At 42.9% G+C, this 25,563-nt stretch overlaps 3 protein-coding genes across 6 annotated transcripts in view; 1 reads left to right on the top strand and 2 right to left on the bottom strand.

The window, feature by feature from the left end:
• Positions 1–4,579, bottom strand: part of snrkb (SNF related kinase b) — a 36,395-nt gene extending 31,816 nt beyond the window's left edge. Inside the window, exon 1 of the mRNA XM_020456252.2 lies at positions 4,190–4,579. The gene's annotated coding sequence lies outside the window, so the exon portion shown is untranslated. The remainder of the gene's footprint in view (positions 1–4,189) is intronic.
• A 3,019-nt stretch (positions 4,580–7,598) lies between these two features.
• On the top strand, positions 7,599–18,139 carry ldhd (lactate dehydrogenase D). The gene is made up of 11 exons (XM_020456524.2): positions 7,599–7,828; positions 12,542–12,654; positions 13,039–13,180; positions 15,413–15,554; positions 15,850–16,009; positions 16,199–16,398; positions 16,664–16,792; positions 16,928–17,055; positions 17,163–17,253; positions 17,383–17,494; positions 17,621–18,139. The coding sequence occupies exons 1-11, from the start codon at positions 7,730–7,732 to the stop codon at positions 17,784–17,786; spliced, it is 1,482 nt and encodes a 493-aa protein (XP_020312113.1). The 5' UTR covers positions 7,599–7,729; the 3' UTR covers positions 17,787–18,139.
• Positions 18,140–18,319: 180 nt separating this feature from the next.
• znrf1 (zinc and ring finger 1) overlaps positions 18,320–25,563 on the bottom strand; it is a 32,165-nt gene continuing 24,921 nt past the window's right edge. For 2 of the 4 annotated variants that reach the window (XM_020456821.2, XM_020456819.2), the window contains exons 4-6: positions 22,949–23,054; positions 20,966–21,057; positions 18,320–20,188 (exon numbers count right to left, since the gene is read on the bottom strand). In XM_020456821.2, coding sequence (XP_020312410.1) covers positions 21,000–21,057; positions 22,949–23,054 — 164 coding nt within the window. In that variant the 3' untranslated portion in view covers positions 18,320–20,188; positions 20,966–20,999. The remainder of the gene's footprint in view (positions 20,189–20,965; positions 21,058–22,948; positions 23,055–25,563) is intronic. The other 2 variants (XM_020456823.2, XM_020456820.2) reach the window with 2 other exon arrangements.

A 25,563-nucleotide genomic window follows, 5' to 3' on the forward strand; every position in this document is an offset into this window, starting at 1 on the left:
GTACAACATCACCGATGCACTTGCTAATAAACTCGCTCACCGCATCAGCGTATTCATCAATGTTATTTTCCGACAATATGCGGAACATATCCCAGTCCACGTGATCAAAGCAATCTTGAAGCGTGGAATCCGATTGGTCTGACCAGCGTTGAACAGACCTGAGCACGGGCGCTTCCTGTTTTAGTTTCTATCTATAGGCTGAGAGCAACAAAATGGAGTTGTGGTCAGATTTTACGAAAGGAGGTTTGGGGGAGGGCTTTGTATGCATCGCGGAAGTTAGAATAACAATGATCCAGGGTTGTGCCAGGCTGGGTCGCGCATTCGATATGCTGATAAAATTTAGGGACTTGAGTTCCTGTATGTTGTTATGATCACACCACGTCTCGTTAATCATAAGGCATACACCCCCGCACTTCTTCTTACCAGAGAGATGTTTGTTTCTGCGTGAAGAAACCAGGTGGCTGTACCGACTCTGATGACCTATCCCAAGTGAGCCATGTTTCCGTGAAACAAAGAATGTCACAATCTCTGATGTCTCTCTGGAAGGCAACCCTTGCTCGGATTTCGTCTACCTTCTTGTCAAGAGACTGGACATTGGCGAGTAGTATGATGAATTTACGAACGCAACAGCCGTTGAATATCACCGGTGGCAGTAAAAGTTGGCATAAAATGCATAATTCAATTGTTGCCAGCAGCATAGTTAGTCACCAACTCTATGGATAACATGAAAACAGCCTAACCAGCTCTGCTAGGGCGAGTAAAATGGTCAGAGTGAGGTGTTCTCTCAGTTGTGGCTGGAAGTAGCTCGCAAGCTAGACAACGTTAGCCAGTTAGCTTGGGTGCTTGACTGCCGTTGTGAGGTCAGAACGCTCGGATCAACCCTACTCCTCGGCCAGAGCGTCAGGTGTGGGCTCTAAACGATCCGAGAGCAAAACGCTCTGAATTTACAAACGGACAATCTGACAACGCTCTGAATTTACGAACACTCAGAGTGCACTCTGGCACTCCAGATAGATTTTTACAAACACACCTGAAGTGGTATGATGTCTAGCTAGTAATTTGTTATGCTAACAAGCTAGCAAGAGGTTGCACAGCAACAGCATCAACTTCTGGTAGACAGGCAAAGGGCTAGTATTATCAACTAAAAGGATACCGTTTGTTTACAGTATACTAAAATGAACAAATAGCATATAGTATGTAGTATATACCCATTAAGTAAGTTAGTATGGGTATTCAAACACATCACTGTACACAGAAAGGCAAACTCACTTGTGCATTCAAATGAACACAGCCACACAAACACAATGTGTGTGACTTGCCTCAGGATCTGTCCTTGGGATAGAGCTTTTATGTTACCATCTGAGAGATGCAGCAGTTATGTTAAACAACACTCAGTGGACAAGCTGTGCTGTGGTAGACTGTAAAAGAGAGGGGGAGTGAAAGAGAGAACAGGAGAGAACAGAGAATGAGACAGTTTAAGGATAAGGCCATCCTCCTATTCACTGTGGCTTTCACTGCCTCTCTTGTCAGTTATCAAAGCAGAACAGGTCTTAAACAGACCGCTGCTTCCTATAGGGAGCAGGGAGGGAACAACACTGTTTCGTTCTGATAGTGTTCACACAGGGAAAAGGCTTCCGCTGGGGAGATTCCTTTTACAGTTATAAAAACACACAGACACACACACCGACAAACTAACACATACATACACTCTCACGCACACACCCACATGTCTGCAGGTGCACGTACACACATACACAAATAAACAATGCCAAGGCATCATGATTTTAGTACACTCAGCATATTTCTTTGCAAACATAAAGGATCTCACATCTTGAGCCAATTATTGAAAATATATATTTTTGCTGGTGCTAGCTGAGCAGAAAAGGCAGAGAACACATTCTAAGTGAAGTGAACATTCAGACAAACAACAATAGAAGGGCCACACTTAAAGATGCACGCAGGGATCTTAAGCGCAAGAAATGTGTAACATATTGCACAAATTGAGTTCGTAACATATCACAGGAATTGCAAAATAAAACAGATGACGTAGTACACAATTTGAAGACACAGTACACAAAAAAAGGGGACCCATTTTGGCTCAAGAGCACCACTTTCAAAACTACTGGCTGAAATTATACAAAAGTTTGAGAGTGCATCTTTAACACAAGGACAAGGGTGAATATGGACCCATGCACTGCCACACACACACACACACACACACACACACACACAGGGTACAGCTGGGTAGGATTATGGTGTGAGAGAAGCATAACGAGAGAGGGGCAAGGGGATGACTCATTCGGTTTCGTATCAGAGGGAAGAGTAGAGAGTGAGAGGATAGGGATGGAGAGGGGAAAAGGGAGGGAGGAGGAAATGGAGTCAGGATAGTGAAGGGGAAAATGGAGGGAGGGGTGATGGAGGAACAGAGTGGGGTTTCCTTAGGTATGATCTCATCTCACTTGTTCCCATCGTGCAATATTCAACATGGTGAGGTCCACGTGGGAATAGGGGAGCAGAGACTTGAGAGAGCACTCTCTCTTCTGAATTCTCAATTCACTCATTACAACAAAGTAGATTCAATTCTACACTCATTCCCAGCATTTAAACTCATCACATATTTAACTCCTCCATTACCTCTGTCTCTCCCTTTGTATGGAACAGCATTGTAATATTAATAGAAATACAATTGGGAGGGGAAGTACAGTGTTGAGTGGGTTGTGTCTTAAATACCCTTATATCGGTCTATCCTTGTCTTCCTTCCCTCATGACTAGGGCCCAAAGTTTGGTCACGGACAGTCAAATCAATATGGTGGACACCTATCCAGTTCTTTCACCTATCAGTGGTAATGAGAGAGCGGAGTTGAGGACAGCATGGCTCTCAAGGCCTACCGAGACACATAGTTAGTTGATGTGTTGAGCAGCACACGCTCTGTTCCCTTATGCAGCAGATCGAAGCACTAACAGAGGCTGTGTGCTGAGACTGACTGCTGCAGGGCCTGTGTGACCTGGCTGCTCTCCCTTCTTTCCTGTCCCCTCTCTCTCCCCTAGGCCCACCCCATGACCCAGGGGTCACAGCACAGGCAGAGGACAATCTGTCTCCTCCCACAAATGTTTTAAAAAATTAACTGAGGACAAGATGCTCATAAGCAGTAACTTGTACACATGCCAACAAGCCCTCACACACACATGCACTCTGACTGTATACCCACAATCACATGCTTGTTCCCTCAATTATCAACTCTGTAGGATCACTTTAACTTTCCTCTGCTATTCAATCACCCCATCTGTATTCCTGTCCACCCTCTTCTTCTCTCTCCCTCTCTGGTTGGTGGTCCTGTGATGACTCAGAGTTGACCCATGCTCCATGGTTTCCCTGGAGAAGCCAAGATAATAAAAAGAAGAGGTGCAGGCCAGGATCCAGCTCTCTTGTTACAGTAACGACCAATAGGCTACAGCGTTATCAGTGTTCACACAATGCACTGTGCAGGCCAGGATCCAGCTCTCTTGTTACAGTAACGACCAATAGGCTACAGCGTTATCAGTGTTCACACAATGCACTGTGCAGGCCAGGATCCAGCTCTCTTGTTACAGTAACGACCAATAGGCTACAGCGTTATCAGTGTTCACACAATGCACTGTGAGATGCCACCGGACTTGCCACCCCCTTAAACAAAGGACAACACACACAGAACACATGAGCAATAATTTTACGCATCATCCCCTGTACTACAATCATCATCATCTTTCATTATGGGATCATGAACATCAACAGTTCTTTACTTACATTAAAGCATTAAAAGTTTCCGCTAAACTTGAATAGGAATCTGGATATTAGAGAGGATGGATCGATCATCCGTGAGTCAGTGTAATTTTCTGTGAAAGCTGCGAGCACATATGGATAGATATCAAAATGCAGATAACAATTGTCCCATTGTCCCCTTGGAGATTAATATAAGCAGTACAACATCCCGGCGTAAACACTTGCTTTCGACTGGTAAACTTCCACTCCGCAACTGCAGTCCTGAGTTCGCAAAATACGCATCTACTACGCATCTGATGAAATGCACAAAAATAGACATGTCGTAAACATCCGCGGTCTGACAATAACATTCTAACCAAAGATGATGATGCTAAAATTGCTAAAAGAGTGAGAATATTGCTACCTTAAAAGGTTACAAAAATAACTTACCATTGAGAGGAAAATGCGTTATCCTTGAGGCTTGTGGAGCGACCTGCCTCTGTAAACAGCTTGGCACTTCTTGCTATTCCAATACTACTTGATGAGTTAGAATCGTAAAGCTATTGGTTTCCAATATTTTCCCGACGTCCTGTTGTGTTCACTGTGCCAGTGGCGTGTGTATGCCCCGATGTCTCCGAAAGGACGAGGCAACAGGGATGGATGGTCGATGCTGCGAGTGCGTCTCTCTGCAGTATTCGCACATTCATTCACTGTCTGATCGGCTCTGAGCGCTGGCCTGCTACTGACGTCAAAGCATTCCAGCTCACTCGCGTCCTCTGCGGACGATGTTCTCTCCCAGTGCGCGAGAGGAAGGGCTGAGGGCCTATACAGAAAAAAATGTCTGTTCTGAAGTCAAGAGAGAGGAAGACTGTTATGCAATGCAACAGCCAGCGTGTCACTGTCTATAATTAGGTAGGTGGAGGAAAGCAAGAAACAATGGGGATAATACCATTACTCACATATTTCTATGGGTTGAGGCATAGTGGCCTATTAGTGGAGGCCTTTCAACAATATCACATTAGGTCAACTGTAGCCTTTAGCAATGATTCATAACTACAAAGGCTTTTTACAAATTGTAATTCTTTAGAATGCCTTTGCAGAGAAATAATGAAAACACGTTCTCTTTAGTCAGTATGGCTACCTTAGCCTATGATAAATGACACAAGATTATCCTCAGACACCTGTAACAGATGCAATCAACTTGTTAATATCTGTAATAAGTACATGTTACACAACATAAGCTGTTGTAAATACACAAGGAGGAGGACAGAAAGTCCTGTAAACAAACTAAAGCAGATGAGCAGAAGCAAACAGTGCAGAGAGTCCTGGAGTTCTAAGTGGAAAGAGAGAGCATTTTAATCATCCCAGAGGCATTGATCAGGTCTCTGAACATATTTGGCCCAGGCAGCAGAGAGCTCTGGTGTGGGGTGTTGGGACCTGTGCCACACAGACTGACAGCTTGTCCGCTAAAAGCTATTCTGGAACCAGTGGAATAAGAAGGGTATCAGATACGGCCTCAAATAACCCTCTCTCTCTCTATTGATCCTGGTTGAAGGGCCCCCAACCGAGCCCATCTCACTGTAGGCCACTGACCCACACTGAAATGTGAAAATCCATCATCAAGTGTATTGACAAAACTTTGTACTGGGGCTATAATACAAAACCTACCAGCAGCACAGCTGAGCAGCCAGATATTTTGATTGTTTTCATCTTGGGAAAAAAGGAGATATCTCATTCCAATTGTCTGCTGTCTCATATGACCTGCGGACATGTCACTAGAGCGAAAAAAACAGAGCTTTCTAAATAGAATGGCTAGCTACATAAACAAATGAAAATAATAGTACTGTACCTTGCGTCTGATTATAGCCTACTGGATGAGGAATAGCCTTGAGGAGACTTGTGGTACCATACTCCCATCTAGTGGAGCGATGCTATCACTAGAGGCTTCTTTCCTATGACATTTGCATTTTATAAATGTGTCACCATTCAATGTGTCACTTTGTGACTTTGGCCAAATTGATAAAAAAAAAAAAGCTTGGCTTAATTAAAAGGCTCACAGTAACAAATTGATAGCTATGTCTTACAAAACTTGTTTACAGTCGAATGGATAGTAGATTATACAAATGATTCCAAATATGTTATTCAAGACAAAAAAACATGTTTAATGTTAAAATTTGAAACACTAGTAACCTGATTTTGCTTGATATTGCTGCTCAATATGTAGGTGGCGTCTCGAGCCAGACGGATTACATCCGCAATCGTTAAATGCTACAGTTAAAAAAGGTCCAATACAGCTGTTTTTATCTCAATATAAAATCATTTCTGAGTATCTTACTGTGATTGCTTTCAATTCAAATGGTCAAAAAGAAACAAAAATAGCTTCTTAGCAAAGAGCAATTTCTCAAGCAAGAATTTTGCTAGGACTGTCTGGGTATGGTCTGAGTGGGAGGGGACAACTGAAAACTAGCTTTGGAACTCTCGAATTGAGCTATTAACTACCAAAATCTATCCCACCAAAACAGGCAGAAATTTCAGGAGGTCTTTTCAAACAGCTCTTATAACAAAATTGCATTATCATAATTTTGTATAATATTATTCCAACCTCAGCAGTGGTGAGCGCTCTGAAGTTGAACCAGTCCAGGATGTATTGGGCCTACCTGTGGTGACAGGTGTAGTAGAGTCTTCTGACATTTTCCCTGAGAATCGTACCAGAGATGATTTTGGACAGGTAGGAGTGCGAATTTTGGAAAGAGTGGATTCCTGCTTTTTGGCTGACCCATACATTGAGTCAAGCTGTGTAAAGGACAAACTGGTTACATTTGTGGAAGTTTCGAGAAGTGGAATTGTTTAGATTTGTGTATCTGCCTTCTAGAGGAAGTGGGCACTTGGAGTCACTTGGCTCGGGACTCAACCTGTGGTGGGCTTTGCTCTCTGGAGCCACTAAAAAGGGTGATCAGTGGGATAGCGTTGAGTGTAGAGGTGGATCAAATTAAAAGGTATATTCCTAGTGTTTGACACCTGCCGTTTGGTAAGACGTAGACTCGGTGGCAATGGCGAGACTGAGAATACCCTGTCTGTCATGTTTAGCTTTACTATTCTGTGAGGGCCTATGTTCTGAACCTGCTTCGGTGCTTTAGGTGCCAAGGATTCAGACATGTTGCAGCAGTGTGTAGAAGGGAGATCCCACGATGTGAGAAATGTGCAGGATGGTATAGTCAGAGGGAGTGTGCTGTTGGGATAGAGAAAGCACTGTAGTCAACTGTGGGGGTGCCCATGCAGCTGGGGATCCGAAGTGCCCTGTGAGAGACAGGTTGAGATTGCCAGAGTTCAAGTGGGGCAGAAAGTTTCCTATGAGGCAGTGAAGAGAGTAGAAGATAGCCCAAGGATGAGTGAGTCAACTGGGATGCCCCCATGAGTAGGCCTGAAGAGAGAGAGCCAGCGAGGATGAGTTTTAGTAAGGTTGGATTTCTTGCATTTACAGCCATGGTGATCAACTGCACTGCACTGATAGAGCAGAAATCACAGAAGATATATGTGGTAGTTGCAGCAGCAGATAAATATTTGGGTTTGAAATATTTTTAGTTTAGAAGATGTACAGGATGTTTTGAGAGAAGGGGTTCCATCCTCCCAGGCCGACAGCCTGTTGTAGGCTCGTTTAGGGCCAAAGTTGTGGGATGGGGTGGTGGGATAGTGTATAGGTGCAGGGTTAGATGGTGGTGCAATTCAAGTTTTTCCCATTCCCCTTTTCCCTTTTTTTTGGTCACAAAATGTGCAATCCGTACTCTGACCTGCGAATGGCAGCAATACAACACAGCATCTGGTCTACCGGAAAACCAAACGAAGAAGAAGTCTCGACGTCACTACTGTAAACTTCTGATCCGGAAGAATACTTTGTCCATTATGAAATCGCAGGCGATAGCTAAGTGCATTTGGTATACAGTAGTTTATTATAAAAAAATATTTCACGGGCCGACATTCTGATCTGTGAATATGACCTTCGCCTTGAGACCAACGCGACGCTTGTACGCTCACCTGTCAACGTCTAATTTCGTGCAGTGTCGCACTATCAAGAAAGAACACACTTTAAAAGTGAGCATTCAGTTAACTTGGTCATGTGTCAGTTTGTTCTGATATTTTGATCATACCGGTAGTTAATGTTTAAAAGCTTAATGAGCTGCATGATATGTTCTTGTTCTGGTGGACAGATAACCGAAATGCACGACTGCAATTATTCTGTAGGCTAGGTAGTAGTAGAGCCTTAGCCCTTGATCATGACTCCGTTCCATTGCATTACACATGAGTCATTGGAGGAAGGCGTCTTCTGTAGGGGGAGTTTTGTTAAGATCTCGACGCTCGGTCTGAACATTAACATGCATCTCTTGCGCTACTGTTTTGGAAACACAAGAACCTTATCTTTCATATCAGCGAGAAATGTTTTGTTTGTCTTTTTGTTAAACTAAAGGTTAAATTGATACACACCTTGTTAAGGTTAGTGTGGCAATTTCTCTATGTTACAGCACTTGTTTACTGAAGACAAGAGGCTATCTAGCATGTTCTGAACACCTGTGTGTATGCCGCGTTCACAACAACTGGGAACTCAGTGCAAATCAAGAAGTCGGTGATCGTCAGGTTGGAACTATAGAGAGGCCCGGGTTCCTGAGTTGGAATTCCGAGTTGGATAACCCTTCAAATCGATTTTTCCCAGTCGGATATAGTTTTTTCCGTGTTCCCAGTTGTTTTGATTTCATCCGACTTCCGTGCTCCCAGTTGTTTTGAACGTGGCATATGAAGCTGAAGTGTAGTTTAGTCAGATGGAGGCACCCATAGCTGAGTGGATCTGCGCAAACTGCTACATTATATGTTTTATTTGAAATATTCTTTCTCACTGATGAAATATACGATATTTTTCGAAAGCCATATAGCAAGTGATGATTATTTACATTTATAAACGTTACAATACAGCGTCGGGATTGTAGTTCACGTGTGGCATTTGTGGGCGAAGCAAATGGCTGAGAACTGTAGGGAGAAGGCATAATTCGACCTAGCTAAATTACGTTGAAAATATGTATTTTTCAGACGTGGACATCACATGCATTTCAGGTGCTGGACGTCAAAAATACATATTTTACGAAAATGAAAAGACGTCTTATACAGACGTCACATATGTTTTTTCCCGGATGTTTAAAGACCTCTTCTCCGGACATTGAAATCAGTGCATTATAGGTGTTGAATGAAAGGTAAAAATAGGTATTTTACGGACGTGGAAAATACTTATTTTTCAGGCATTGAATCTATGGCCAAAATTCAACTGCTATACATTTTTAATTAAGTAAGCATTATATCGCAATAATATTTGCGATATATCTTCATAGGAAAGAGGAGCAGACTGCAGACCACTTCAACTACAATAGCATTATAGAGTAACGGTTACATATTTTTTATTTTTTGCTGTGACTGATACGTTGTTGTTTATCTATCTTCGTTGAATGCACTGACTCAGTCACTCTGGATGAGAGTGTCTGCTGATTGACCTAGACCTAAATGTAAAAACAAATTAGTTGAATGCACTAAGTCACTCTGGATAAGAGTGTCTGCTGACTGACCTAAATGTAAAAAATAAATAAAGTATTGCAAAGCATGATGGGTATTAGTATAATTAGTTGCGCCCCCAAACAAGTACACGTTTGGTCGGTGCGAGCCAGATCTAAATCTGAACGAATCATACAGTACGGCACAGCTTAGTATAGTAGAACACAGAGTACAGTACAGGCCCCGGTTTCCCCATGGCGGTGTTTTAACAAAGCCTCTTTCCTACAACTAACGAAGATGTAACATGCGTTTCCCAAAACACCACACAGATAGAACGGTCGGTAAGTGTTTTGTTGAAGCATGTGTCTGTACTGATGGAGTCGAAAGAAATGTGGAGCTTCTCTCGGATCACCATTTTCCATTAAAATCTTACCTTAACATTTGAATTATTTGACAATACTGATGACGAATCAGCTCCTAGAGAGATAAACACTCATATATTGAGGTGGCTTATTCTAATTATTTTCCAATAAAAATGCACTAAATCACAGATTTGGAACATTGAGCTCATGTTAGGCTACACATCATGAAATATGTTACAGGAGCCAAATAAAACTAAATTGAATGAACATGAAATCTATTTCAATATCATTTAATACCGTATATAGGCCTATGTAGCCTATACTGTACAGAAGGTTGGCTATTTATCTAATGCAGTCATCTCAGTTTTCATTTGAAGCATCTTTTCATCCTTTGCTTGTTTGCAACAATTTCAAAGACATTGTATTTGTAGTCAACTTCGTTGTCACGTTACCCGCAGTCACAAAGACAGATAAACCTCTTCTGTGTGTGAAGTGACGCGGAAGGGGAAAAAAGGCATCTAACAACGCACTTAACTGTTCTAAGAGTGGACTGAGGCAGGCGTTAGAAATAAGTGTTTATAAGTGCATTGTTAATAACGATGGACCGAGTTTGGGAAACCCTGCACAAAAGTATACTTTGCTTTACCTTTTTTTTTTTTTTTTAGTTCATTGAGGTCACATTCTCATTTACAGCAATGACCTGGGGAATAGTTACAGGAGAGTGTAGGGGGATTAATGAGCCAATTGGAAGCTAGGGTTGATTAGGTGGCCATGAGGGCCAGATTGGGAATTTAGCCAAGACACCAGAGTTAACACCCTTACAATAAGTGCCATGCTATCTATAATAACCATAGAGTGTCATGACGTTGGCCTGGGGTTAGGTTTATGACAGTCATAAATACCTCTTCCCCCCTTTTTCCTCTCTCTACCCTACTGATGTTACATTTGCAAAACCCTTGGTTAACATAGAGATTCTGGGAACATCAGAAGGTGGGGGGAAATGAACTATATTCTGGTAATCCGACCAATTGAACATATGCGGTGGTACTTAATGAATATGATGTCAGTTCAGTTGTCATCTGATTATCAATGATAAGATGACAAACTCTACAGTGTAAAGTCTACACCTCAGAGTTATCGGATTCACATGGAATTGTTGTTCAATTTAAATGTTTGAATATGAAATTATTCAGGATGAAATGTGATTTTAGCTTCTAAAATGTGAGATTTGGGTTTTCATCAGATAGGGCTTTGCTCAATCAGTGGCCCCTGTGAAGGGACATGGGCTATAAAACTTTTCAAACACACCCTCCTCTCCCTTCCTATATAAGCCCTTGACGACAATATAACCTCCTGTTCCGAGGACGTGAGAACGACGGTCCGATGTCAGAATGGTTCAGATAATAACTACAGAACGAAGCCAACATCAGCGTGAGCTTTGGTTGCGAATGGTATGAACTCTTATTCACTACAGAAGTGATACCTCCTAGCCGTTGAGTTAGCAACAGCTGCTGCAAACAAGGGTTAGGAAGGAACAGACAGAGTATCCCGTCTACCACATAATGACGTTACTACAACGTATTCAATTTACCAGCATTCTTCAAAGGACTCGGTTGGGCAACACGGCCTTCCATCTACCACCAACCTACCGAAGCGCAGCTCAGAGTAAATATTTATTGCATTTTCCTTTTCCAAATGGGAGGTAATTTAGAATGCATAAGATACTGTATTTACGATAGCACAGCTTCACCCTTTGTTCCTCAGTCTTTCCACTCTTTCACTCAAACCCAGCCCCTTTTCTTTTGTGTAACCAGCTGTCATATCTGTTCCGGCCGCAAGGGACGTTTTCCTTTATGACATAATTTGTAATCAAGTTATGATTTAAATATGTGTGTGTAATTCTGTGTGATTAGTTAGTTATTTAGTAAATCAATAATTAAACCCAATTTTGTATTGCTGATTCAACTTGTTAGCCAGGGTTCGTGCAGATAACCAAGAATTTACAACTTTCAGATGAGACTGAATTAAGATGACGATTAATATTGACTGTTATTGATGTAAAATATTACTAGGTCTTTAAGAGTTTATTCGGAAGATAACAGTTCTATAAATATTATTTTGTGGTGCCCGACTCTCTAGTTAATTACATTTAAATGATTAGCTCAATCATTTAATATTAATTACAGAGAAATTATTTTATAGAATAGCATGTCATATCACTTAATCCGGCATAGCCAAAGACACAACAAGAGTCAGTACACCTGTTTAACGTCCCATCCGAAAGACTGCACCCTACAAAGGGCAATGATCCTAATCATTGGATTAATTTGATTTTGACAAGAGGAAAGAGTGCCTCCTACTGGCCCTCCAACACCACTTCTAGCAGCGTCTGGTCTCGCATCCATGGACAGACCAGGACCGACCCTGCTTAGCTTCAGAGGCAAGCCAGCAGTGCTCTACTATATTGTTCTGTACTATACTCTAATCTTCTTTACTGTACTGTGCCGTCCAAACTTGTGAAACGTAGATGTCTATGATTGACCAAAAAAAGACGTTGCATGACGTCAAATGCTTAGTGGGTACTTTCTTAAGAAGGTGCTGAAAACAAGGGTCTCTCCTTGTCAACTCTTATCTTTTGTCGTTTTTTTTTTGTAGTTGTAATTTTCAGAACTTGTGAACAGTAATTGCTTTATTACTTGTTACAAGCATGTATACATGTCTTTTTAAGGCTTATAATAATATTTATTTCTGTGCATTTTTTAAATTTTTATTCACCTTCCTGCCTTTCTTGTCTACAGAAGTATACAGTTGATTAATTCAGTCACAAGTCCAACAAGCCTATGTGGTTCTAGTATAGTCCCCTTGTTCAGGTATGGCTAAACTGTTCTTATTGTGTGTGTCCCTGTGTTAGAATGGTGGGTGGGAACGGGTGATCCCTGCATTCCGCTCGGTGTGTGGTGAAGATGGAGTGTCCCTGGGTGCAGCAGTCAGGGAGCAACATGGCAGAGACGAGTCTGTACACAGGTGAGCTCAGCCGTCTGGCACAGAGCAGGTGTGTCCTGTCTCCAACATGCAGGCACACATACGCACACACTCGATTTGTGTATGTGTTTCAGGGTTGGGGTCAATTTGAATTGAAGCCAGTCAATTCAGGAAGTGAACTTAAATTTAAAAACAAAAGGGCATTTCTTTTCAACGTCTTCTCAATAAACTGAAAAGTAGAAGCTATTAAAAATTATTAAATTGATTATTGATTATTAAATTCACATAAATTCTTGAATTGACTGCCTTCAATTCGAATTGACCCAACCCTGATGTGTTTCTGCTGATGGATAGCTACAGAGATTCGGGGTGTGCCTTGGTGGTTCTAAGAGTATCCAATAAGTCTAAGTGATTGTTCTCTCCCAGATGTCGCCCCCCAGACGTAGTGGTGTGGCCGCGGAGTGTGGAGGAGGTCAGTGCCCTCGCCAAGATCTGCCACCACCACCACCTTCCCATCATCCCATTTGGCACAGGCACAGGCCTCGAGGGAGGAGTGGGTGCACTTAAGGTGAGAGATAAATACCAGCCTGGAAAGTTTGATTAATCTCTCTGTGAATTTATATATAATTTGATTAAGATAATTGATTGTAGACAAATTAGCCATTTTAATTGATAGGATTCAGATAATCTTCAATAAATATAGTACCCAACATCCAATTTGGAACTTAATTCTTCCTAACAATGAGTAAGACGTAAGGAATCCAATCAATTATAAAAAGCCACCCATGGAGCCAATCCAACCCCAACAACCAGTATTGTTTATCAGTGTTTGAAAAGTAGTATGGAGAATTGCTTCTTCTGCATCCTTTGTAATGTATTCTCTGTGAATCTGGTGATGTTTATTCCCTCTGTTCAGAGAAATTAGTCATTGAAGTCACTTGCATTATTTACCATAAATAAGTGTGAAAGTACCACATTTTGTCCAATAGATGCAGTTGTTCCTGCTACTGCCACCACACCCTTTTATCCATGTTGCTGGTCTCTTGTGTTTATTAAATGGATCACAACATTCTTTTTACAACTTTGGGTAGAAAACCAATGGCTTTTGCTCATGATGAAAATAGATTTTATGGTCATCCTCACAATTCGAGCCAGTCCACCATGAAGGCAATTCTGTTTTTCATTCTCTTAGGCTTCATTTCTGTCCATGAAACAGACCCTCTGTGTGTGGTTTATTCCCTTCAAAAAGGTCTGGATTAGTTAGACCATTCCTGGTGAACAAACAAACCATTAGGTTACAGCACTTCAATGGTAAAAGTCCCAAATACACACTGTGTGTGTATATATATATATATATATATATATATATATATATATATATATATATATATATATATATATATATATATATAGTGTTTTGCAATGGTAATTGTATTGGGTTGGGTTTAATGGTAAATGTCACTAATCACACTACATAAGAGATGTTTTCTAAGAATTTGATTGAAAAACATATGACTGCCATGCAATGGATTATATTTGAATTATTATCTAAGGGTTGTCAAAACATTTTAGTCACTAGCCCATTTCTCCATCAAAGTTTCGGGCTTGAAAGAAAAGTCTTCATATGAGAATTGCACCGTACGGATAGTTCTCTGAGAGCTGCCATTTGTTGGACTATTCAAGGAGAGCTGGGTTGAAGCATTAGGTTGCTAAGAGAAGGACAAACTGAATTCCTTTCATGGAGGACTGGCTTGACCACACAATACATTTTCATCATCAGCAAAAGCTATTTGTTTTCTACCCAATTTCCAAAGAAAATGTTGTGATTCATTTAATAAACACAAGAGACCAGCAACATGGATAAAAGGGTGTGGTGGCAGTAGCAGGAACAGCGGTATCTAGTGGACAAAACATGGTACTTTCACACATTTATGGTAAAAAATGCAAGCGACGTCAATGGCTAATTTCTCTGAACAGGGGTAAACAACCATCACCAGATTCACAGGGATATCCTTTACAAATGGTGAATAAGCAATACTCTAAGCCACAGCTCCATACTACTTGTCAAACATAGAGAACTCAATCAATCACATTTATTTATAAAGCCCTTCTTACACCAGCTGATATCTCAAAGTGCTGTACAGAAACCCAGCCTAAAACCCCGAACAGCAAGCAATACAGGTGTAGAAGCACGGTGGCTAGGAAAACTCCCTAGAAAGGACAGAACCTAGGAGGAAACCTAGAGAGGAACCAGGGTGTGAGCGTACTGATTGATGGGTGGGATTAGCCTGGATGGATGTTCCTTGTGTCTCACTCAATGGTAGGAAAAGTTTAGACCAAATCGGATGTTGGGTACTATAATTTGTTGAATATTATGTGAATCCAATTTGGGTACAATCAATCAGCTTTATTTCTCAATAACAACCTGAGATGCTGGGTGTCATGGCTTGTTGAAATGACCATAGAGAGAAAGATTACTAGAGTGAGAGAGAAAGTTGTTTTGTGTAAAAGCCATAATAATTCATGTTGACGTTTTTTGTTTCTCTCGCACAATGTTAGTTGGAATGTGTGTGACAGAGTAAGACAGGATGCAGTGTCATCATCTCCTAAAGGTGTCTAAATGAAGGGTGCTGTGTAAGAGGTCTTGAAAAAGGGGTCAATGTGTTGTCAGTACCAAATAGCGCAGGCAGACGTCTGTACAGTGCATCCCTGACCTCTGATAACATGGGTCCTTGTATTCACAATGTTTCATTGAGGGTCTATAGGAAGTATTCCAAGTGTGTGTGTGTGTGTGTGTAAGGGCGGGGTGTGTTTTAGTCTGAGGAACATGGACAGGGTGTTGGACCTCCATCAGGAGGACTTTGATGTGAGCGTGGAGCCAGGTGTGACACGCAAAGGCCTCAACTCCTACCTGAGAGACACCGGCCTGTGGTTTCCTGTCGGTGAGTCACGTGGCCTGCAATGATGTCACTGCTCCAACGGGCATTATACACACGCCTGAGTTTAGTTAATCATTGTGAAATGAAGGGGAACATTTTTCTATCGTGAAATAGGGGTCCATGGGTGGAAAATGTTGGGAACCCCTGATATAAGTAATCACACCAACTACTTTCATGTACAATGGTATTGCATGATTGTCATTCTAGCTGACATTTTGTGCCCGAAGTTGGGAAGAATATTTGTGAAGTGTTGGGTATGAAATCACTGAGGTGTTCTACTGTCTGTCGGCACACACAGACCCTGGTGCAGACGCGTCTCTGTGTGGCATGGCTGCCACCAGTGCATCAGGCACCAATGCGGTGCGCTACGGCACCATGCGGGAGAACGTACTCAACCTAGAGGTGGTGCTGGCAGATGGATCCATCATCCACACAGCAGGCAGGGGGCGCCGGCCCCGGTAACACTCCCAGACATGGATATATTCATGGTTATATACGTCATTGGTTACACTGCCAGGCCTGAAACAGAAAGTGACAGTTAAAACAGGTTTTAGTGTTTAGCTATTAACAACCTATTTGGTGTTCTCTCTCTTTCTGTAATTTCACCAGTAATGAGGACATGTATGACCTTCTCTCGTCTCCGTTAGGAAGACGTCAGCGGGGTACAACCTGACCAACCTGTTTGTGGGTTCAGAGGGCACTCTGGGAGTGATCACGAAGACCACCCTGCGTCTCTACGGGGTGCCAGAAGCCATGGTGTCTGCTGTGTGCACCTTCCCCTCTGTCCAGGCAGCAGTGGACAGCACTGTGCAGGTCCTCCAGACTGGAGTGCCCATCGCACGCATCGGTGAGTAGACAAGGTGGCCATTTACTAGTTTTTAACACAGAACTTACCTCTGCGTTCATTGTTTTCTTACTGTAAAGTGCCTGTCCATCTTAAACTGACACTGAGCAAGAGACTGCTATGCATTCTTACTCAGAGTAACCAAGGGCTTTAGACACTAATTGGAGGACCTGATGCTATTTAAAACACTGACCAAGTGTTTTTTTACCACAATCTTCTCAGTGGAGCTGGAGCCTTGTTCTAATCCAACCACGTCTGTCCTTTCCAGAGTTCCTTGATGATGTGATGATTGACGCCTGTAATAGCTTCAACTCGCTGTCCTACCCCGTGGCCCCCACTCTCTTCCTGGAGTTCCACGGCACTGAGAAGAGTCTGGAGGAGCAGGTTACCGTCACAGGTGTTTTGTTGCTGTACGGTGTTATACTGAATGTGTGATGTAATTGTACGTTAAGTTAACGTTACTTGCGATAGTTTGCTGTAAATTTGACTTGAGTGAGATTTCTTCTTTATTTGTTGATTGGAAACGGTCCAGAGGAGATCACGCAGGCTAACGGTGGGTCTGACTTTAGCTGGGCACGGGATGCAGAGACCCGCGGGCGCCTGTGGAAGGCACGACACGATGCCTGGTACGCTGCCCTGGCACTCAGACCGGGCTGCAAGGTCAGTAAGGCTCTGACTAACAATTATTGATAAATAATGTAATCACTTCGGCATTATTGTTTGTAATGTTGTAACAGAAATGTGCCGACTCCATTTTGGTCCTGCAGGCCTACTCCACAGATGTGTGCGTCCCTCTCTCTCGTCTCCCTCAGATCATTGTGGAAACCAAGGAGGACCTGATGCTAAACGGACTCACAGGTAACGGCTAGCTAACAATCAACACAGACTCCCTGGTGGGGCATCACTCAGACGATACACTGTTTGTTTATGTTACTGTACATGTTTGTGTGTGACCAGTAGTGTATTGAGGATTCTTTCTCTCCTGAGGTCCGATCGCGGGTCATGTTGGAGATGGAAACTTCCATTGTATAATGGTCATGGACCCCAATGACCAGGATGAGGTCATTAGAGTTCATGAGTTCACTGAGCGACTGGCCAGGTACTGTATGTCTCTCTATCCCATCCTTTCTCCTTTTAATCGCCATTAAATCGGCCCCTTGTTCCTGACCATTGAACTCCTCTCTTATCCCTGTATTTATAGTTCTCTCTTTCTCTCATGCTGTAGGAGAGCACTGGCCCTGGACGGGACATGTACGGGGGAGCACGGTGTGGGCCTGGGGAAACGAGCGTTGCTCCGAGAGGAGATGGGACCCCTGGCCATCGAGGTCATGCAGGGCCTCAAAGCCACCCTTGATCCCAAGAACCTCATGAATCCTGGGAAGGTTCTGTAGCTGAAGGTACTGTAGCTATGACCTTATCAGAGCACTGAATCAATGAATGAAGTTTAAAACAATACCTTTGTCTGCCACAGGGTGTCAGGAGTTTAGTATTTTATAGAGTAACTGACTGAGTGCCAAGGGCAAATTGTGTTATTTTTGCCTGTCTAGTTCCTCAGAATGAACTGCTGCTAATTTAGATGTTATTACAATTGAAGGTGGCTTGAAATTATATATTTGCAACAAACCTAATGCAACGTTCTGTGTTTTGTTTCTGTTAAATTGTGTGCCCTGTTGATGTATTCATACTGTAATTGGCCGCTCCTCATTGACAATGAAGTATTTTTTAATAAAAATCCCTCATATTACCATGGTGTAGTTGCTCTTATGTCTAAAGATTTCTTCTTACAATCTGATTTGTCAATATTAGCTGATGCCTTCAAATTGGGTGAACAAAGTAACTACCACACAATCATTTCATGAGTAGATTTGTCAAACTTAACATTTAGGCCTGAATCTAGTTAAGGAAATTACATGGAAAAAACATGTTTATTTAGACTTTTATTATTATATTTATCATTACTCATCCCACAGATTGCACATCAAAATCATGAGACAATTAGTTGATACCTCCAAAACAGGCATCCATTCACATCCTTGGAAAGAAAAGTCATCAAAAGACATTAAAACGAAATAAAGAAATGAAGGTATGGCCCTTTAGAGCGTTGAGCAGGGCTACAGTTAGCAGGAGACGTTAAGTTATGTAGTTTATATCATAACTGACTAGTAGTCTGTCTCCCCTGTGTCTGAGAAGCTTGGTGGTTGTCTGCTTGCTTAATAAATGGTTTTTGTAGTGCCCTCACGGGTATGAAGCAGATAACCCTGCAAAAATACTATTCTCTACATTTTAATCTAGCACAAATGGAAAAAATAAATATATTCACCCATTTGTTCAGTCTTTTTTTCTCCCCCTCACAGAACCACCATTCTGTTATTCTTTATACATTAGAGGCATTCTGAAGAATACTGTGAGTTCTGACCGATTTGGAAAAACAAATCTTAAATGTGAATAAATCAATTGTATCCCCGGAATAGCTCAGTTGTAACCCCGGAATAGCTCAGTTGTAACCCCGGAATAGCACAAAAATGTTTGGGTTGATGAGTCTTGAACACCTCCATTACAATAAGTCAACACAACCAGAGAGGACATTACCTATTTCAGCAGAAAGCATATGGGGCACAGACAGTCTCTTAGGCCGAGATGCATCACACACACACACTCTCACATGAACACACTCAAGGCCCCTACAAAGAAATGACTCATTCTGATCAGTGTCCCCATCACAGCAAAAACCTGGTGGACAAAAATAACTACATAGAATATGTCATGTTGATGTTCTGTAACTGTAAACATTAGCGAAATAAAGGGAGAAATTACACATTCACACAGGGAAAATGGACATCTAAATTGTAAACGTTTCAAACACAGACCAACACACAGTATTGTCTCAGACTTCTATTTGACCCTTTAGCAAATCAGGCTCTCACACTACAGAGATCATCACCCCAACCACACCCCAGGTATGGTGACTGACATCATCCTCACCGCCCCAGCACATAGAAGAACGTAAACCAACGAACCCCAACTGCCCCCTACAACACACAAGCACACATTCACACACCACCAAGCATAAACAATGTACCCCCTCCACACACAGAACAAGTGTAGTTTGACTGGCATCTTCACTGCCTAAACACACAGAGAAGCATAAACTACACCTCTGACACCACCCACCCACACACAGAACCTGCCTGCCCCGCCAATTCGGCATCTCACACACCGCTACTCCACCTCAAAGCGAAGACTAAGAGAAGCACATGTGACTACAGCTAATGAGTGAGTGGGTGGGTGCTGTAACTATAGTGATTGGGGGGGGCTTCTGTCTGATGATCAGACAACGTCCTGGGAGTCGACCTTTCCCTGGCACACAGGGTGCATCCAGCCCGATTCTTCCTCCCCTGTCTCTTCCGGTGAAGGCCATGTGAGGACTGGATCCAGATGAGTGACAGGGAGCGCTAGACTCTGGAGGCAGAATGGAGGGCAGAGCAGGGGGCCAGGGCATGTGGTGGGGCAACTGGCTGGCTGGGGTGGGGGGGGACAAGCGGCCTGATGAGGCAGTTTGTCTGGAGGGATGGTCAGCCTGGTTGGGCCCGACTGGCAGTCTCTAGGTCTGAAGGGGCAGGGAGGAGGGGCACTCTGTAATACATGTGGAAGTGAAAGTATTGGCTTGATGTTTCTTCTTTTGGTTCAGTTTGCTAGGAATTTTCTTGATAGATCAATTGATTGGTTGTTTTGATTGTTTTGTTTTTTTGGTTACTTCAGTATCCAGTTATCCATGGTTGGACCATAAAGTGCCCTGAGAGGTTATAGCCATATAATCAAAGTGGATACACAAAGACAGTTAAGGGTGTTATTTTAAATGTATAATTCACACTTACAGAATGCTATAATTTCATACCGACTAAGAAAGTTTTATTCAGGGTGGTTATACTGTACATGCATGTGTGCGTATGTATGCATTATACAGTGCATTTACACTGAGTATACCAAACATTAGCAACACCTTCCTAGTATTGAGTTGCTCAATTAGTCGGGGCGTGGACTCTACAAGGTGTCAAAAGCGTTCCACAGGGATGTGGCCCATGTTGACTCCAATGTTTCCCACAGTTGTGTCAAGTTGTCTGGATGTCCTTTGGGTGGTGGACCATTCTTGATACACACGGGAAACTGCTGAGCGTGAAAAACACAGCACCGTTGCAGTTCTTGACACACTCAAACCGGTGCGCCTGGCACCTACTACCCCGTTCAAAGGCACTTAAATAATTTGCCTTGCCCATTCACCCTCTTTAACCCATCTCCTCCCCTTCATCTACACTGGTTTGAAGTGGATTTAACAAGTGACATCAATAAGGGATCATAGCATTCACCTGGTCAGCCTAAGTCATGGAAAGAGGTGTTCTTAATGTTTTGTACACTCAGTGTAGACGTTAGTGAGTGAGCTATTTCAAGAGTATGTTCTCATCATATTACTACTACCTAGTTATACTGAGTGAGTGTCCTATTTGTACCATAGTATTCTTGTAAGAATCTCCTGTCCCCAGTCTCCTGTGTGGAAGAGAAGGGATGCTCTCACCTTGAAGGAGTAGTAGTAGCAGCACAGAGGTCAGTCAGTCTGAAGGATGCTCAGGGCAGGACCGATTAATCTCAAACCAGGAGTCTATACAGCTGGGAGAGGAAGAGAGGGGGAAACACAACCATTACATGAATGCACTTATCTCTTTGGCCTCGGTTACAGTATATCACTGAGGCCTATAAATGTATTGCCCCACTGCGTATAATTCATCTAGTGGAGTCATTTCAGGCTGGGTAATGTTGTGAGCCTGCGTGCTTTACTGTACATTGGGAACGTATTCAGAGCCCTCGACTTTTTCCACATTTTGTTACGTTGCAGCCTTTTTCGAAAATATATAGTTTTTATTCCCTCAATCTACACACAATAACCCATCATTACCAAGTGAAAAAAGGTTTTTAGAATGTTTTGTAATTGTCTTAAATAAAATAAAAACAGATACCTGATTTACATAAGTATTCAGGACCCTTTGCTATGACAAATTAAGCTCAGATGCATCCTGTTTCCATTGATCCTCATTGAGATGTTTCTACAACTTGATTGGATTCCACCTGCGGTAAATTCAATTGATTGGACATGATTTGGACTGTGCATGTCAGAGCAAAAACCAAGCCATGAGGTCAAAGGAATTGTCCCTTGAGCTCCGAGACAGGATTGTGTTGAGGCACAGATCTGGGGAAGGGTACCAAAAAAATTCTGCAGCATTGAAGGTCCCCAAGAACACGGTGGCCTCAATCATTCTTAAATGGAAGAAGTTTGGAACCACCAAGACTTTTCCTAGAGCTGTGCCCCTGGTCAAACTGAGCAATCGGTGGAGAAGGGAGGTGACCAAGAACCCGATGGTCACTCTGACAGAGCTTCAGAGTTCCTCTGTGGAGATGGGAGAACCTTCCAGAACGACAACCATCTATGCAACACTCCACCAATCAGGCCTTTATGGTAGAATGGCCAGACGGAAGCCACTCCTCAGTGAAAGGCACATGACATCCCACTTGGTGTTTGCCAAAAGGCACCAAAAGGACTCTGACCATGAGAAACAAGATTCTTTGGTCTGATGAAACCAAGATTGAACACTTTGGCCTGACTGCCAAGCATCACGTCTCGAGTAACCCTGGCACCATCCCTACGGTTAAGCATGGTGGTGGCAGCATCATGCTGTGGGGATGTTTTTCAGGGGCAGGGACTGGGAGACTAGTCAGGATCGAGAGAAAGATGAACAGAGCAAAGTACAGAGAGATCCTTGATGAAAACATGCTCCAGAGCGCTCAGGCCCTCAGACTAGGGCGAAGGTTCACCTTTGAACAGGACAACGACCCTAAGCACACAGCCAAGACAACGCAGGAGTGGCTTCGGGACAAGTCTGAATGTCCTTGAGTGGCCCAGCCAGAGCCTGGACTTGAACCCGATCGAACATCTCTGGAAAGATCTGAAAATAGGTGTGTGGAAGTGACGCTCCCCATCCAACCTGACAGAGCTTGAGAGGATCTGCAGAGAAGAATGGAAGAAACTCCCAAAATACAGGGGTGCCAAGCTTAAAGCGTCATACCCAAGAAGACTCGATACTGTAATAGCTGCCAAAGGTGCTTCAACAAAGTACTGAGTAAAGGTTCGGAATACTTATGTAAATGTGATGTATATATTTTTTTCAATTAGCAATATTTTTTGAAAAACCTGTTTTTGCTTTGTCATTATGGGCTATTGTGTGTAAAAAAATAAAAAAATTCCCCTCATCAATTTACAAAATTTTAGAATAAGGCTGTAACGTAACAAAATGTGGAAAAAGTCAAGGAGTCTGACTGAATACATTCCGAATGTACTGTACAGTCCAGACCAGGAGTTGAGTCAGAGGGTTCGTCAAATGGCACCCTATTCCCTATGGCGCATGTCTTTTGACCTGAGCCATATGTGTCCTAGTCAAAAGTAGTGCACTATCTAGGGGATAGGAGGAAATTTGAGACGCAGCCTGAGAGCTGAGTCGTACCTCACCTTTTGTGATAGATGCAGAGACAAGGCAGTCTGGCGATGGTGTCTCCTTGCTGCAGCTCCTCCAGACAGATCACACATTCCCCGGCATCCCTTGCTAGCACGTCATCTGTGACACACACACAAAAGAAAGCAAGACAACGGTGAGTGGCAATGACACATCACATCGTACCAAATATGAAAAACAAAGACACTGTGTCACTGCCACAAGAACAAAACTAAATTCAGTAAAAAAACTGGAGACTATTCCAGTAAAACAACAATAGAACAGATACACTGGAATAGAACAGAGCAAAAGAAACGCAGCTGTGCACTCTGCTATTCAGGTGGAAGAGCATCCAGTCAGTGCGTCAGAGGCCTTGTCTGGTTGCTGCTGTGTAAAACAAACAGCAGGGGGCAGCATTGAGCACAGTCTGGTCTGGACCAACACAACCAGAGAAGAAGAGGCGAAGCAAGAGGGTCCACTGCTGTCAAAATCTGCCCACGCGGAATACAGTGATAAGCAGACCGATAAGCAGACCGCCTGCCTACCCGCCTTTTGGGACAACGACTCCTATTTTAAGGGCAGAGACACAACCATCTCACACAGCATATACACAGTATCTCTAACACAACTCACTGATGCAGGGTTTTACTGGCTTACACCGGGCCAACACATCGTTTGGCTTCTAGACCCAACATGGCTCACAGTTACTGTCTCTGTGCACAGGCAGACGGCACACGAACCAGAAGACTGTGTGTATGTGTGTGTGTGTCTGTTACTGGAAACATCCAGCCATTTGTTCAACAAGGTAATGATCAGCAGGATAGAACACGGTAGCTCATACCCCAACAGTGAGTCACTGAAACACATTTCGCAACAGCCATTGTTCTTAGAATAAGACATTGTGGATTCCAGTAAAACCGAGTTTAAATTTGACAGGAAATGCTGCAGTGCCAGAACAGAGTAGGACACCAGACCACATCCTGTTACCGCAACTCAATACTTTCCCTGGAAACACCAGTGTGTGCGTGCGTACGTACGCATCTTTCTTGTCATGACTGTTTTGTTTGAGTGAGAGTGGGGTTTTAGAACAAAGGGTAGACTTAAACAATAAGGCCCAAGGGGGTGTGGTGTATGGCCAATATATCATGGCTAAGGGCTGTTCTTAGGCACAACGTGAAGCAGAGTGCCTTATTGCTTTTATAAACTGGTTACCAACATACACTGAGTATACCAAACATTAGGAACACCTTCCTAATATTGAGTATCAAAGGCTTTCCACCGGGATGCTGGTCCATGTTGACTCCAATGCTTCCCACAGTTGTGTCAAGTTGGCTGAATGTCCTTTGGGTGGTGGACCATTCTTGATACACACGGGAAACTGTTGAGCGTGAAAAAGTCAGCAGCATTGCTGTTCTTGACACAAACCTGTGCGCCTGGCACCTACTACCGTACCCTGTTCAAAGGCACTTTTCTTTGTCTTGCCCATTCACCCTCTGAATGCCACACATACACAATCCATGTCTCAATTGTTTCAAGACTTAAAAATCCTTCTTTAACTTGTCTCTCCCCCTTCATTTACACTGATTGAAGTGTAATTAACAAGTTACATCAATAAAGGATCATTGCTTTCACCTGGTTGGTCTATGCCAGTGAAAGAACAGTAAACAAGTCATACCCGTGATATATTATCTGATATACACATTCTGTTTTAGCCAATCAGCATCACAGACCCCAAACTACCCAGTTTATAAAACGGGATGGTGAGGTGGACGTGATGCACTGAACCTCTGGTAGTCCATTCAAAGCATTTAAGGAAGTGAATGTTATATTTTTAAATGACCCTTAATGAAATGTTTGGTTAGGTTTGAGCACTGGGTGAAAACAGTATTAGAACAAAGGAAAGCGGGGGGAGGAGGGATGAGAGACGAGGGAGGGAATGTGGGGAAACTAAGGTGAAGGGAGGAGCAGACAGCGTGAGATGGAGTGAGAGACAGACAGAAGACATATGCTCTGAATGTAAATCAGCTTAGCTAGGCTGCCCAGTCCCGTCAACCCTCTGCCTCCCCACCTCCCACCCCCTCTCCTCCAACATCCTCAATCTCCAAAACTGGTCCTCAGTAAATTTATACACAGCTGTTCCCTTTCCACACTCTTGCAGATAGAACAATAAGCACCCCCCCCCTCCCCCCCCGTCCTCACCTCCTGCTCCTTAGCTTGTTATCCTCTTAGGAGCTATGGCATCAGCGGCTCGCTTCGCATTATGCCAGCCAGTCAGCCAGAGGGAGGGAGTGTGTTTTGTTTTTGTGCATGCAATGTTGTGTACATGGGGGGGTATTTAGGTCTAGGTCTTCACACTGCAAAGTACAGTGCAGTATGTGTCTATATATTTGTGTCTGTGGGTATGCATTATTATTTGTGTGAAGTTAGTTAGGTCTTATGTTTTATGCTTATGTATGTGTGTGTGTTTTCTAGGAATCTAGGGGTGTTTGAGTGAATGACTGAATGCGACACTGTTTTAGTAGAAATGTAAGTTGGGGATTGAAGGATAGATGAAGCCAGTCCACGTGAGCTGACCACTGTCTTTTTTGGGCTACGACATTGCATGATGATATTTTAATACCTGTGGTTAAAT

The sequence above is a fragment of the Oncorhynchus kisutch genome, linkage group LG22 (assembly GCF_002021735.2).
Source record: "Oncorhynchus kisutch isolate 150728-3 linkage group LG22, Okis_V2, whole genome shotgun sequence".
NCBI classification, from domain to species: domain Eukaryota; kingdom Metazoa; phylum Chordata; class Actinopteri; order Salmoniformes; family Salmonidae; genus Oncorhynchus; species Oncorhynchus kisutch.

Bases quoted from the DNA above. Each gene is read 5' to 3' on its own strand.
- ldhd (XM_020456524.2), top strand. From the start codon at position 7,730: ATGACCTTCGCCTTGAGACCAACGCGACGCTTGTACGCTCACCTGTCA. The intron at 7,829-12,541 runs GTGAGCATTCAG...TCCCTGTGTTAG, and splicing joins AGAAAGAACACACTTTAAAA to AATGGTGGGTGGGAACGGGT. The intron at 13,181-15,412 runs GTGAGAGATAAA...TGTGTGTGTAAG, and splicing joins GAGGAGTGGGTGCACTTAAG to GGCGGGGTGTGTTTTAGTCT.